This window comes from Parambassis ranga, chromosome 13, assembly GCF_900634625.1.
Source record: "Parambassis ranga chromosome 13, fParRan2.1, whole genome shotgun sequence".
Classification (NCBI taxonomy): domain Eukaryota; kingdom Metazoa; phylum Chordata; class Actinopteri; family Ambassidae; genus Parambassis; species Parambassis ranga.
This window is the reverse complement of record NC_041033.1, coordinates 21,499,886-21,515,233: the sequence shown is the minus strand read 5'-3', so window position 1 is coordinate 21,515,233 and position 15,348 is coordinate 21,499,886. Positions and strand designations below refer to the sequence as shown.

Sequence of the window (15,348 nt, the reverse complement as noted above, 5' to 3'; positions counted from 1 at the left end):
AAACGTGTGTCAGTGGATGCCATTGATGGCCAAGACTGCAGTTGTTCCTGGCAGCACCCACGTGTGAATGTGTGAATGCCTGTAACCCTCGAGGCCCCGAGGTCTTCAATGTGAAAAAGAACCTGCAATCATAAGACTGCACACCAACCCAAGCACTCCTCAGAAAATACTCTGCGTCTCACTGACTCCTGCCTCAGAGTGCAAACCAACACAAAACAACTTCAGCATCTAAAAACAGCAGCAGATTGACTTTGAAAGATCACTGTGTGCATAATCATGACACAAACCTCCTCCGCAGAGATGCTATTAATTCAAATGTTCATGTATTTGTCTCATCAGCATCAGAACTTTTAATATACTGTCACACAGACATGAGAAAACAGATATCATATCATTTAGCAGCACTGAGGTATTCAACAGTTATTTTGCACGCTGCTCTGATCCAAATTAAAATCATTAGAAATGATTCACACACTGTTCCTGCTTTACATAACTGTCCTTGATGCGTTTCCCCCGGGGCAGCTGCTGATTCTGGAGCTGTTTGGCTGTGCAGTACATGTGTGTGTGTGTGGGTGTGGGTGGGTGTGTTGCGCTGGGGGGATAGAGTGACAGTCTAAACTGGGATCCTGGATCTGTGCCGCAGTGGCATACGAGCTACAGCTCTAACTGGTCTGAATGGGCAGAAGACACACGCAGCACATATCACCCGTCAGTCAGCGTGACCTTTGGGTTTTATTGACGGGGGTTTGTGTGAAAGGATGTTAGTGGAGGCTGGAACGGAGCGTTCATTTTGGAAATAGAACTGAAGCAGAATTTTTCAGCTTTTCAGCAGTTTTTTTTTTAAATTTCCTTAAAGATAAAAACCCCCAAAAATGTGCCACTTTGCTCTTTATTACACATGTATTTAGGGATAATTAACTGTATTTCAGTCACTAACTTTATGTTTATATTTTTGCATAAATTCCTGCACACAGCGTCCTGTTACTGGTTGTTATGGCAACAATTATGTGTGTGTGTGTTTCTTCATTCATATGAGAGTGTGTTCGCAGTGGGTGAGCAACATGGAGAAAGACGAATTTGGAAAGTCATGTCTGTGGATGGTCACAGGCCACAGCTGTGAAACCGGAGCCTGAGTGTTCATTTAGAGCGAAGAAGCCAGGACTCCAAGTGACAGAATCTGAATCTCTCCGATCATGAACACAGAACTATATCTCTGAAAAACTGTGGAGGAAAACCATATTTACTGCACGCCAGTAAAAAGCTTCTGAATATTTATTCAAATTAACAATCACACATCTTAAAGGTAAAGGTGGGTGGTGGGTACGTAAAGTAGACTGTCATCGACATATCGTATAAATCCCAGATATTCAGATACACATATAAACTAAAATAAGCATTAAAATGGTCTTAAAGGTCGGGTAGGAGATTTCATTCTGATGCACTTTTTGTTAAATTAGTGTAACTTCTCTTTACAATCCGATAGCAACCGATTAGTTCGGCAGTTTCACATTAAAACAAAGAATATGAATCATCTGTGGAAGCTATAAAACACTAAAAACATCAGCCAATCCTCCGGGTGGACCCTGCGTGGAGTATTGGCTGGTTGTCACTCTCTTCCTGCTCTGCTCGCACCAGAGAGGTACGTGCATGATGGCCGAAGTCACAGACCGCAGCTCGTCTTCAGGTAATGCGCGTCCATGTGATTGGGAGGCGTGGCTTCGGGGTGAGCTTCGAGAGAAAGGGACGTGTGTTTACTTTCAAAATCTGGCTGACTCTCACTGAGTTTTCAAAATCTCCTACCCTACCTTTAAACTACACAATAATGTTAATATGTTTTTCTTCTTCTTTACAATCCATGTCACAGCCATGCTGATTAACAACACAACACCAACTGGCTGTAACCTGGCTTGAGTGCATAAAGGCCACAAACAAGCCACACATGGTGGTGGCAGAGGTGGAGGAGACTGACACAGAGAGAATCAGACTAAACATGATGGTTTCCACCACAACAGATGGGTCATGCACTGTGGCTGGGTATGAGACAGAAGCAGAGCTGGGATTGGACCACCTCACAACTTCTGCTCTGTCACATGATGTGGGTGGTTTAATATCTGTCTGTGGTTGGATTACTGAGATCTATCATGTTACCAGTGGGGGGGCAATGATGCGGGTACTCATACCAAAGGGAGCTGGACTCGAGGTTTTGCAGTCAAAGACAGATGTCAGTCTGTGTGTAACCATCCCACAGACCCAGAGCTCACTGCTCTGTTGCATTAGATACAGTAAAAAAAAAAGAAGACACTAACCTAAGCTTGCCAGTATGCCCATCACTGTGTAACACTACATGACAGCTGCACAACTCATCATGCACACACCTCCACTTAAGCAAATTGATGGGTCAGGGGGCCACAGCGGCTCAATGAAACCCGATCTGTGGTCCTGAACATTATGATGATGTAATCCAAGACAAAGTGGTTATTTTAACTCCTAAAAGTGATGACAGACAGAACTCCAGATTCAAAGAGGACACTTATGAAACAAGGAGGAGAGACTGAGCACAGTATGTGTGGCAGATTTCAGACACTCGTTCAACAATTTTTAATGTATATAACTGTAATTTTAAACTAGCATTTGATCATAATAATAATAATCAATAATAATAATATTTGCTAACATAATGGCCACAACAAAACAATGGCTCTAACATGTGAACATGTCTGCTGTCATGAAGCGACCAGTAGGCAGAAGGTGAAAGTTTGGACTGGACGGCTGCAGCTGTTGCCTCGTCTCTCGTCTCGAGTGTTGTGTGATGTTTGTTCTTGCCTTTTAGAAACTCAGCTGTGTGCGTAAGACCCCCCGTGACCAATCAAAAGAGAAGACCCCGGGTCCAGGCAGCCAATGGTGACAGAGGTCTGGGTATAAAGGCTTTGGTCCATCACCTGGCAGAGCTGGGCAACCCCTACATTTGGTGGACAGGATCTGATCCCGGGATCTGTTACCTCTTTCTTTTCTCCTTAGCAGGTAAACACAAAGTTTTAGTCTTTTTTGATAATATGAGGGGGAAATATAGATTCATTTAAATATTGAGGAAACCTTCTTCAGTCCACTCATTTGAAAACATTTGTTCTCTTTGCCTTTTTGTTTGGATTCCTCTGAAGCACATTTTTCTTGACGTGGAAACTGAAATCCACTTTGATCTATGGGTGCACACTAAGGCCTGAAAGCTTTCTGTCTCCGATGTGCACCGCTCTGCAGCTAGACCTTTATTCAGTGTCACTAGAACAGTTGTGACTATCTGTCAGCTGCTGCTGACCTCAGCAGGACAGACTTGAGGTGTGTCTTTGAATAGTTTTAGGAGTGCTTGATTTAGTCATGGAACTCATGGAGCCATCTGTGAGGCATGCACACTTTGACCTTTGAGTGTACCCGGTGTCATGACGCTGCTTCGCCTCCACTAACCAGCGTCTGACCTCTGCCTCAAGGAGGCTGGCCAAAAATAGATGAAGAAGGAAGGCTTGTAGTTGTAGATTTATTCTTGACTCAAACCTGGCTGATTCTACATTTAAATGTTTGTTTTTATATTTTTATATTATATTATATTTTAATGTTTTATCAAAATCATGTTTCTACAAGAGGCATTTTTGCATGTTTTAGCACGGTCTCGTATGCCAGGTGGTCGCTCAGATGCTAAGTTAGCATGAGGCTGAATGGAGCTAATCGTGTCAGAGAATCATTCATTATAACGTGCTGGAGACTCCCCCCTGTGGAGGTGGGAGGGGTGCCGAGCCATGGGTGGCATAGCCATGCTATTAATAATGGTTGCTGTGAAGGGAAGACAGGTGGTGAGACAACTGACTGAATGAGGGAGAGGCAAGCAGAGGAAGACAGAGAGAATGATAAGGTGTCTCCTCTTCACCAGAAGACTCATAGACAAAACCCTTGAAAAACTTGGACAGAAGCCAGACAGTAATTGTTCTGTTCAGCCGTTTGTCTTTTAAATACATTATTCAAGGCAACAACCCGCTGCTTTAATTTCAACAAAATTAATTTTCTCCATTTGTCTGCCCTCTCAGGCGGAGTAAGAATCGCAGCCATGGCAAAGAACTGCCACAACGACTACAAGATGAAGTTCTCTGTGGACGACGAGTACCCCGATCTGTCCCTGCACAACAACCACATGGCCAAGGTATAAACGCCCCTCTGACAAACCCACAACACACAGATACCGCCACATGAGGGTAACACTGAACACTTACTCAGCTCCTCTTTGTGTCATCTGTCGTCTACAGGTGCTGACCAAGGACATCTACAACAAGCTGAGGGGAAAGTCCACCCCCAGTGGCTTCACCGTGGATGACGTCATCCAGACTGGTGTTGACAACCCTGGTAAGAAGGGGAGGTCGAACACACACTGTTTAACCTAAAACAAACACCGAAGTGCCAATGTTACTAACTTCCTCACCCGCTGTCTTGACCCCAAGGTCACCCCTTCATCATGACCGTCGGCTGTGTGGCTGGTGATGAGGAGTCCTACGAGGTCTTCAAGGATCTGCTGGACCCCATCATCTCCGACCGTCACGGTGGCTACAAGCCCACCGACAAGCACAGGACCGACCTGAACTTCGAGAACCTGAAGGTGAAGAGTTGAGACCACACAACACAAAAATGTGTGAAAAAATCTGATAATAATGATCGGCTGTTTTTTTTCTGTGTTTCAGGGTGGTGATGACCTGGACCCCAACTACGTGCTGTCCAGCCGTGTTCGTACCGGCCGCAGCATCAAGGGATTCACCCTGCCCCCCCACAACAGCCGTGGAGAGCGCAGAGCCATTCAGAACCTGTCCATTGAGGGTAAATCTCACACTACAGAACAAAAATGACAACAATGTTCTCATGAAGCAGCACAATATTCAGACATTGAGCCTTATTTTTTAATATGTTTTTTCTCAGCCCTCGCCAGCCTGGATGGTGAGTTCAAGGGAAAGTACTACCCCCTGGACGGCATGACCGATGCCGAGCAGGAGCAGCTGATCGCTGATCACTTCCTGTTTGACAAGCCCGTGTCCCCCCTGCTGACCTGCGCCGGCATGGCCCGTGACTGGCCCGACGCCAGAGGCATCTGGTAAGAGATGCAGAACAGGAAGTTTGTTTAAAAAAGTACAAGGATCCACAGGAAACCACAAAAACACCCTCTGAGATACAAAATCTAGCCTTAATATGCAAACCCTTCAAACTGGGGTTGCACATAAAGATTTTGTCTTTCCTGTATTGTGCAAATTAAAAACTGTTCTGGATTTTCTTCCTCCAGGCACAATGACAACAAGTCCTTCCTGGTCTGGGTGAACGAGGAGGATCACCTGCGTGTCATCTCCATGCAGAAGGGAGGCAACATGAAGGAGGTCTTCAGACGCTTCTGTGTTGGTCTGCAGAAGGTAAAACAACAAAACACACACACATATTACACACAATTCAGCTCCAACACGACCGCTTTCTAATGCTTACATCCTCCTGCTCTGGTCAGATTGAGGAGATCTTCAAGAAGCACAACCACGGCTTCATGTGGAACGAGCATCTGGGCTACATCCTGACCTGCCCCTCCAACCTGGGAACTGGCCTGCGTGGTGGCGTGCACGTCAAGCTGCCCAAGCTCAGCACACACGCAAAGTTCGAGGAGATCCTGACCAGGCTGCGTCTGCAGAAGCGTGGCACAGGTACTGAAACAGAAACACCTCAGTATGGGGATCACAGTGCAGTCCTATACAGCTGTTGACCATGGGCTTTTCTCGCAGGTGGTGTCGACACAGCCTCCGTTGGTGGCGTGTTTGACATCTCCAACGCTGACCGTCTGGGCTCCTCCGAGGTGGAGCAGGTCCAGCTGGTGGTTGACGGTGTCAAGCTGATGGTTGAGATGGAGAAGAAGCTCGAGAAGGGAGAGTCCATCGATGGCATGATCCCCGCCCAGAAGTAAAGAGGACAGACAACCCATGACTGAATGACTGTCTGTGTTTGTTTTTTTTATATGATAAAAAAATGAACGGGTAGCCTTGTTGTAAAGTTATTTTACTGGTTTCGGCCAACTGGCTACTTTCCGCATACTTCTTTCCGTCAAAAGACACTCCACTGTTCTTTCTGCTCCTTCCTTTCTTGTGTTTCTTTTTCCTGCTTTTTCTTTGGTTTCCAATAACCGTCACCATCTCTCTTCTCATCTCCTCTGTAACCTGTATCCTGGGATCAATCCATGCATAGTCTGGTCGTGGCTATGTATACGCACCAAAAGAAAGGTTTTTTTTTTGGTTGTAAATTATATCTGGATTAAAAGATGCCCCATGTAACAATCAAACCGTCTGTCATTGTGTTTCAATACACGCCGAGAAAAAAATCGGACATGAAATATGAAAGAGGTTGAAAGTCTTTATTTTTGTGTCACACATTGTTTCCTAGGAGACATGCAGGATTGCAGGTCAGTCATTTCAGCCCATAAGTTAAGTTTTTCTGATAACGGCGACGGCTTCAAACACACTGTACAACAGAACTGTAGCCTCAAAGCACAGCCCTACCTGCATCTAGAGAACCAGGGCCTCTCAGGGCGGCGAAGCCCGGCTGCACACACACACACGCACACACACACATACACATACACACAACGACAAAACTCACAGCTTCACATTTTCAGACAGTGGTGGAGACCTGCTGTGACTAAAAATCTCCCAGTAAAACAGACACATCCTGCAGTGAAGATCACAAATCTGTTGTAACATCGAACCTTTCAGTGTTTAGTTGGATGCTGCTTAACGTCAACAGTACGGGTTAGAATTGCTTGGCTGTATGGAGTTACAGCAGGAGTATGACGACCTTTAGATTTTGGAATTGTCAGTGCAACAACACACGTCCATTTAAGCACTTGGTGGACTGTGTGTGTGTATACATGATGAAACCTGGTAAATATGAAAGAAAAACTCCAAGGTCACATTCTCATCTTTAACTCCTGCCTCATCTCTGCACACATCAGTGGCTTCAGATCATTTCTACACTGACAACTGACACTCTTTAACCAGAATGAACTGACCAAAGTGTCACAGGGGGTCATCGTGTTTTTTTAAACAAGTGGTTGAAACAACAGATTCCACTTCAATGCATCCGCCATTTTGATTTAACACATCTAATGTGCAGCATCGGAGCCCCTGTAGAGATAAACATCTGTCACCTGTAGTCCTAGTCTGAACTGACCAATCAGCGGCTATTAAGCAGGACACTAATCAAAGGTTATTGTTTCTTCTTTTATAATTGGTTCTCATGAGCGCCCTCTAGCTGAAACAGCTACACAGCTATTTCTGAGGCATAGCAGTGACAGGAAATGGACTGGTTGTCCTAGGTGGACTCAATGATGGGCACGATGAGGCAGGACTCTGATTGGTTAACAGTCATAAACGCTCAAATCTAATTGGTCAACAGTCATACACCTCTCAGCAGTGCTGCAGCCTAACTGGTCAACAGAAGGAAAAGTCTACAGTTTGCAGTGTTACAGTTTAAAGTGTTGCTGAGGTTAGAAAGACAAAAACAAATGTAATACTGGACAAATCAGAAGAGATGAAAACTTCATTTGTACCGCAGGTTTCTGCGACGCTGTCTGCAGCATCACCGAAACCAAATGGCACATCAACCTGCAGCCGGCTTCACTACAGACAGGTCAAGAAGACATAGTAAGGAGGTACAGGTAGGTAAAGCAAAGAAAGGCATTCAGAGTGTAAATTGTTCTCGTCACTGGGCTTTAAATGAATGTTACAGAAAACATACAGATCATTTCAAAACTCTGCCAGTACAGTGCAGTAAAAATACTGGCTACAACACAAAAAGTGCTCATTTAATTTCAACAACATACCAGCAATAAAAAAAAAACAAAAAAAAAAACATAAGGAGCCCTATTAAGTCTTAACTGATGCTTATTCAAGTCTTGGTTCTTGGCTTTGTGTATTGCACTACACTCAGAGGACAGATTGCGATGTTGTTATGGCAAAGTGCTACCAGACGAACTACTGAAGGTCTGTAAACAGCAGAATGAGCTAAAGAGATCATGTGTGGGAGATCGAATCGTAAAGATAAAACCTGAATGTCACATTTTAAAATAACTCCCTCTGTGTTTTAATGAGTGAAATGAGGGAATGTTTATGAACAAAAGAACAAACAAAAGGATATATTTGTAATAAATTTAATTCATATTACTTTAAAACTAGACCTCACTTTGTTATTCGTTTGGCCACACAGTGAAACTTAAAATATTATTTGGATTTATTTTTAGTGAAATACAGGTAATTTATGTCTATTTTTAATTTCTAATCTGATATAAAGCAGGAGGCTTTTCAGACCCTAATCTGAAGCATCCGACATTTTTGACCCTAAAGATCACTGGAGTATTTATACAGACCTCGCCATGAGCTGATTGGATTATGAAGCACATGTAGGTCCTGTATTATCAGGCAGCTTAGCTTGTTCGTTAGCAGTTCACCTGCCTACTAAAGCCGCAAACAAATGGCCAGGATGAGCAAAAATATTAGAAACGGGTGGGGAAATTCTGTGATGCTGTAGTCTGTCACAGGTTTCTGCATCTCTGCATGTCTCCCTCTAGAGGCCGGAGGTCAGACTGCGCCCTCACTTCTTATAATATGTGACGTCTGCCTGTTTTAAAAAGCATTAAAGAAAGAAAATAAACTTAAAACACAGAAAACTTCTTTAAATAGCAGCTCTTTAAAAAGGAATAATGACAACTATGATACAATAGGAGTCAACGACAAATCATTCTCTATCATTCTCAGCAACACCATCCTCACTGTCACCATCAAATATGAAATAGTGAAAAACAAAAATTACAGTTCGACTCCATAAGCTCATGTAATATGGAGGTGGTGGCTTGTGTAAAGCAGGGGTCAAAGGTCACTGACAGCTCCAAGGTCAAGGGTCATCATAAGTCTGCCGATGGCGGCCGATCCGTGCATCCATTTGTCTGGCTGTGATTGGTGGCATCAGAAGAAGAGGGTCTTTGGCGGAGGCGAGGCATCGCTAGCCGTCAGATAAGGTGGAGCCCAGGGAGGAAGAACAGAAGGTGAAGGTTTACTCCCTCCTCTTCATCCCTCCTCATTCCTCAGTTCTGTCCTGTCTGTCATCAATCTGCCCCACCTCCGGTCACCCTCAGAGCTCCAACTCCTTGGACACTTTGGTGGCAATGTCTCTAAAGGCTAACGGTGCCCCCCACAGGCGCTTGAACCTCACACCACTGCTCTGACCCAGCCCGCTGGGCAGCTGGCAGACCTCAGCCTCGAAGGCCACGCGGGCGCCGGCTGCTCCGTGGGTGCAGGACAGAAGGAAAGGCCCGGCCTGGTGGACCTGGCAGCCACAGCCCTGTGCCGCCTCCCGAAGTGCTAGCACCACCTCGGCCGGGTCTCGGGGGCTCCGCACTCTCACATCCCAGCCGCATCGGGGGGTCCGGGGCTCGGCCGCTTTCTGATGCCCAGATATATGGCGACTGAAAGGTGAAAGAGGGGAAGGGCGATGCAAATGGAGAGTGAAATGAGGAAATGTTTATGAATAAAAGAACAAAGTAACATAGGATGTTAGAGGAGGAGAGAGGTGAAGACAGGAGATCAATTGTTTTATGGGTGGATGTGGATGAATATATGAGTGTGAATGTATGAGTGGTCAGGGGGAGGGAAGAAGAAGAAACAGAATTAATAACATATATAATAGTGTACATACTGTTTACATGTTTGTTGCTACGCAACTTTTAAACCCACCTCAAAACTGTTCACATGGTCTGGATCAATACATTTATTTTGTTCTTTAAAGCAGATTACTGCTTATTTTTTACAATAAGACATAACAGCATGAAGTGAAGAGAGCTCTGCTGGTTACATTTATTTTCTTTAAATCCAACATCACAGTTCTACTTGCAGGGATCATCATCTACCACAAGGAGCCACACCACAGACTGCTAGCTATCGTTAGCCTGGTGTCGCTGGTTTACCTGCTGTTTTTAACCTGGGGTGGATCAGCTGAGGCTGAGAGGAAATACACAACATCTTTAGTGACACAACAGGACGCCATGTACTCTGTTTTAATGGTCAGTATGTTTCTATTGACTGATCATACCATGAATTATTTGGCATATACAACCAGAAATATGGGTATTTATGCAGTAAATAAGTTACAGATGAACTACTTGAAGAGTGAACAGGCACTATTTTACAATTAAATGACATAAAATAAAGCCACAAAGGGGAGTGGCCTTCAGAAAATGGTGCTCTGAACTTTAAACCCTTAGACCTGAATGAACAAAATGAATAAAAGCATCAGTCATCCATTCATTCTGTTCTGAAGCCCCAGGGCTACATTAAAGACATTATAATTTGAAGATATACTAGAGGTAACCATATTTTCCAGCTTTCTATGACAACAAACTCAGCAAGAACTCTTTTTTTTAAATCATGGATCACATGTAAACAAAGATTTCTGAGCTGAGCAGGAAAAACCAGGTCTCAGCTGAGAATCTGAATCGCTGCACTACTTCTGTTCTCAAGTCTTAAGATGAGTAAAACTCATGCAGAAGTTTAGTATCCATCCATCCATCATGTAGCACCAACATGACATTTCCGCACACACACACACACACCGCTGGATTAATAAAACCAACACTTTCAATAACAGATCATAAAGCCTTATATTTCAAAGCATGCTCACTTCATTTTCAGTGCTTAAAGAGTCTATAAATGTCCTTTATTCAAAATCCCTCATTGATCAGTGCTTGATAATTTGGTGAAATCATGTAAGAGCTGAATTATTTACACTCTATGGTTGCGGTGCAGTCGTACATCATTGGGGAAAAATGTAAACGTGTACTCACCTTGTGACCGGAGATCTGCTGATTCTCTCAGGTTCGTCTGTGACCCTCAAGAAGAAGAAAAAGTATCCGTTAGGAATCAATCGGCCATTCACATTCTCACACCGATCCGCCCTCCCTCCCCTCATTTCCTGTATTGATGGCAAACAGCTATGTCAACCAATCCACCAATCACGACACAGAACAGGACAACTCATCATGGAATCACAGACCACCGACCTGCACTCACTACACCCAAACACCGGATAGACGTGAGTCACCAACAACACAAACGAATGCAGAGGGAGTGAATCTGTAGCAAAGGATTCAACTGACAATAAAGTGTGTGTGTGTGTGTGTTACAGACATGACTCACACAAACACACATTACACGTTGGCAAACATTAAGATGTCATGCAGCTAATACACCCAATATCTATTGCTGTGAAAAATATAGTACAGTAGCCCAGTCCCACTTTTGTTTACTGCACCTCCCACCTGTGGCCACCAGGGGTCACTGTTGCTATTTTCCCTCCAGCTCTTCAGTTTCTTTCCAACCACCCTCGCAACCTGATCTCTATTCCAGGAACTGGGGGTGGCTTTGAAGAGCGAGCACTGAGATTTCATTGATAGGTTTCTTTTAAAAGGAAAATGGAGCCTCCTCTGTCTGCTGTGACTCTGTAGCTGATGTAAATAAATGTTGTTAGACTGTGTGTGTGTGTCTTAGCGGTTTTTACTGTCACCTCTCCAAGCACACACAGAGAGAGATCCCTGCTAATCCTCACAGATAATCACTGGGATATGCCTCAGCGTTTATGAATGAATGTGAATCCAAATAACTATCCAGCAAATATCTGGAGGGAAATTCCTGTTGGATTAGGAGCACTAAACACACCCTGGTGGCTCTGTTGGTAATAGTTTGACGCATCCTTTAGCTAATCAGAAGCTGTGTGAATGTTTATTTTTACAATCAAGCCACAAAATTCTGTGCAGCAACAACTAGATGACTCTTTTGAAAACCACAACTGGATTTGACCTGGATTATGACCTTCTCTTCTTGTCTGGGTAAAGAAAGGGAGCAACACTCCTGCTCCTCCCGCACTATTAGAAACTTTTGATATGATTATCCAGCACACAGAGAGAGAGAGAGAGAGAAAGACCAGGTCTAGACTGAGCAGTGGTGTAACAGAGCAATCTGCCTGTATCTTGAAGGAGAGCAGTGTAAGATCCATGTTTAAGAGAAGGATAAATCCTGGTTACATAACTAATCCTGATTTAAAACGTCAGCGACACCGGGTCAGTCAGTCAGTCAGGATGACTGTAGCGGGCTCAGACCTTTCTTTCGAGCATCTGCTCCTGCAGAGGGCTCACACATATGCTGTGGACTTTTAAGGTCTCGGGACTGCAATGCTGCCAGGACATGAAAGCTTAGAAATTAAACTACTTCAGATTAAGATTTTTGATCCTTGATCTCTGAGTGTTTTGTCACTATTAAACAAAAACATAAAAGCATACTGTTTTAATCCTGCAAATAAACAAGCTAATCTGGTAATTACTTATTTGGCTTTCCTCAAAGGCAGAAACTGATCTCCTCTTCATCACTACTCTTCATTCTTTACCCCCCCCCCTTTCCTGTCTGTCCTGGTTTCCCTGAGAATACACAGCCCTGCTGTAGGACTGCTGATTTGTTAACAGCATGGGCAAACATATGGTGTTGATTATATGACTCAAGTCTAGTACAGTTGATTGCAGTAAACTCACACACACACACACACATCTTCACAGGGCTGTTTATTCTATAACGAAGCTGTGCGACCACATACTCGTGTGACTATAGATGTTTTTCTTATTTAAGCTATAAGACTAGCATCGATTCTACCTCCTGCTAACATGTTACATCTGCTCCAGAAAATACGGTTTTGTTAGACGCAGGTAATAATGCTGCACCACCTCCAGCCTCTAGTAAGTGCTACAGCATGAAGCCGAGACAGACAGACAGACAGTCAGACAGACAGTCAGACAGACAGTCAGACAGACAGTCAGACAGACAACCAGACAGACAGACAGTCAGACAGACAGTCAGACAGACAGACACTCAAGCAGACAGCTGCTGATCAGAGGTTTAGAAACACAAACATAACATTTTGAGATGAAGCAGCTTTCTAAGACGACACGTCCACAACAGACTCATTTGAACATCAGCATGTGTTTTGGTCAAAGTTCATCCTCTGCTGTAAGCACTGAAATTTCTGAAACTACACACACTGTGTAGTTTAATTCTCCTTTCACAGACATGCTGGTTTAAAGCATGGGTGTAAGATGAAATTATTCACATTATATTATTTTTCTTGGTCATTTCCTGGCAGGATAAAAAAAATAGTAGTTGCTGTATCTCATTTCCACATCTCTATTGCTACCTGTAGTATATTCTAGAGGTCAAATATCGTTGACTGAAAGAAGGAAAGGCTGCCTCTTGTGTGCACAAACATCATCCTCTAGTATTAACGGCAACCATAGTTCTTGATTACACATGTCACAAAAGGGGTTTGTTTCTATTTCGACATTGGTAGATTTATGATGTCTCTGCCTCAGATTAAAGTTTGTATAACTAAACTCTAAAACCTGCAGCAGACAGCGAATGAGGAGTAGAGGGGATGACAGGGCACTGGCAAGCAGGCAAACAGTCAGACGGACAGAAGCAGCCAGAAAACATGGGAAAGGAAGACTTACTAACTGTTTTTGTCCCCTGTGGGAGGGTGCAGCCCGACATGGACTTGTTTGAGCTCTGACGTTTAGAAGGGTCAAGAGTGACCCTAGGTGGAGAGAGGAAGAAGAAGAAGTAGAGAGAGAGAGGATGAGAGTCATGGAAAAAGGAAAATTCAGAGAGTCAGAGAGACAAACAATAAAAGCAAATGAGGGGGGAAAGATGACACAGAGGGATGGACAGTAAGAAGCACGGGAAGACAAGAGGCAGAGAAGAACAAATTAAACAGTGTGAACTGTAGATCAGGAAAAAAGAAGGGTAGACGACTGGCAAGAAAAAAGCCAAAGTTGTTAAAGAATCAAACAAACAAACAGATAAAGCAACAATAAGCAGCCAAGAAGAACTCATTGTCAAAGACATACAGTGTGTCCACATCAGCAGACCTGGGTCAAACAGCAGGAGAACATATTTCATTACAGGTTAGCTAGGTTCTAAATTTGCGTGGTGTTGTAAGACGAAGAGCTGCAGCAGGACTAGGTGGCTGTGATCCAAACACACAGCAATACTACCTCAGATCATCACATCATCCAGAAAACCTACAGGTCTTCCAGCGGAATGCCAGACAAACAGTAATCATTACTATTGGACCCAGGTCTGACATTAAGGAGGACAAGTTCTGACGCCTGTAAAGCTTAAATATTAGATAAGGAAGGCTGGTAGGTTAGTACTGGTTAAGCAAGAGACGGTGAGAGGCAGCAAGGTTAGCTAAATGATCTCCATGTTCAGGTTGACAGCATGTGTTGTCCACTAACAGGCCTGTACAGGCGACTTGACACTTCATTATCAGTCTAAATTAAACTCCTTTCCTCTCCTTTTTCCTGGCTTCTCCCCTTACCTGCGAGTCAGCTTGGAGGTGAGTTTGCTCAGCAGGTTGGTTGTGGCCCGGGTCCTGGCATGAGGCAGCGGGCTGGCATCGTGGGACGGTGTAGGGGAAGCTGGGGGGGCATGGGTAGGAGTCCGGCGGTCTCTGATCTGCCCTCCGTGGAAAGTGCTCCGCACCGTGGATCCCCTGGAGAGACGTGACGACGGTGTGGAGGATGATGAGGAGACCCCGGAAGCGCCGGCGATGCTGTGAGTTGAGGGGGAAGCAGGGGGGAGGCGGTGGGAAAGGGTACTGGGAGAGGGTGGGGAGGGAGCAATTAAGATTACTTTCAGTAAATCACACAATGACTCCCATAAATGACAGTGCTTGTGGCATTTTTTTTGATTTGCTGACATTATATAAGTCATAAAGACGAACAAGGACCACAGGTTGTCTAATCTGAACTCTCTCGCTCACATTTGAGACCCTGCATGCCACCCTTCCTCACATCCACATCTCTGTCTCTCTGTCACACCTACACACACACACACACCTCTCCACCCTGGACTCTCTGGCTGGCTGGTGGCCTGGGGCTGCTTTTCATAACGCTCTAGATAACACCCACACACAGGGTTCAAGTGGGGCAGAACCATTAGATGGGTTAAGATGAAGTGCAGCCGTTGCAAAGCAAAATCATTTAATGTCAATATTGAACTGGCTGCTGACTGCAGCTCTCCGCAGGGGGCTGCAGTCACAGGGGAAGGACGGAGAAGAGGTGAAGAGAGGAGAGGATGGAAAATGGAGTGGACAGCAGAAAGTGTTTGTGTGTGTGTGTGTGTGTGGGGGGGGGGGGAGTGAAATTCCTGATCTTGTGGTTTTAAAATTATACATGCACCGTTTGTTTATAGTGTGTGT

The 15,348-nt window shown here is 44.4% G+C and overlaps 2 protein-coding genes across 6 annotated transcripts in view; one reads left to right on the top strand and one right to left on the bottom strand.

Moving 5' to 3' along the window:
- mark4b (MAP/microtubule affinity-regulating kinase 4b) overlaps positions 1-15,348 on the bottom strand; it is a 51,997-nt gene that overhangs the window by 10,248 nt on the left and 26,401 nt on the right. Inside the window, exons 15-18 of one of the 5 annotated variants that reach the window (XM_028419087.1) lie at positions 14,467-14,745; positions 13,598-13,680; positions 10,892-10,936; positions 9,328-9,517 (exon numbers count right to left, since the gene is read on the bottom strand). In XM_028419087.1, the coding sequence (XP_028274888.1) occupies positions 9,453-9,517; positions 10,892-10,936; positions 13,598-13,680; positions 14,467-14,745 (472 nt within the window). In that variant the 3' untranslated portion in view covers positions 9,328-9,452. Of the gene's footprint in view, positions 1-6,391; positions 10,937-13,597; positions 13,681-14,466; positions 14,746-15,348 lie in introns of those variants that run through there. The other 4 variants (XR_003671566.1, XM_028419086.1, XM_028419089.1 and 1 more) reach the window with 4 other exon arrangements.
- Positions 2,699-6,340, top strand: ckmb (creatine kinase, muscle b). The gene is made up of 10 exons (XM_028419092.1): positions 2,699-2,748; positions 2,831-3,021; positions 4,074-4,186; positions 4,290-4,386; positions 4,482-4,636; positions 4,719-4,851; positions 4,951-5,122; positions 5,309-5,432; positions 5,522-5,711; positions 5,790-6,340. Exons 1-10 carry the CDS (start codon positions 2,714-2,716, stop codon positions 5,966-5,968), a joined length of 1,389 nt encoding a protein of 462 aa, XP_028274893.1. The 5' UTR covers positions 2,699-2,713; the 3' UTR covers positions 5,969-6,340.

Bases quoted from the DNA above. Each gene is read 5' to 3' on its own strand.
- ckmb (XM_028419092.1), top strand. From the start codon at position 2,714: ATGTCTGCTGTCATGAAGCGACCAGTAGGCAGAAG. The intron at 5,433-5,521 runs GTAAAACAACAA...TGCTCTGGTCAG, and splicing joins TCTGTGTTGGTCTGCAGAAG to ATTGAGGAGATCTTCAAGAA. The intron at 5,712-5,789 runs GTACTGAAACAG...CTTTTCTCGCAG, and splicing joins TCTGCAGAAGCGTGGCACAG to GTGGTGTCGACACAGCCTCC.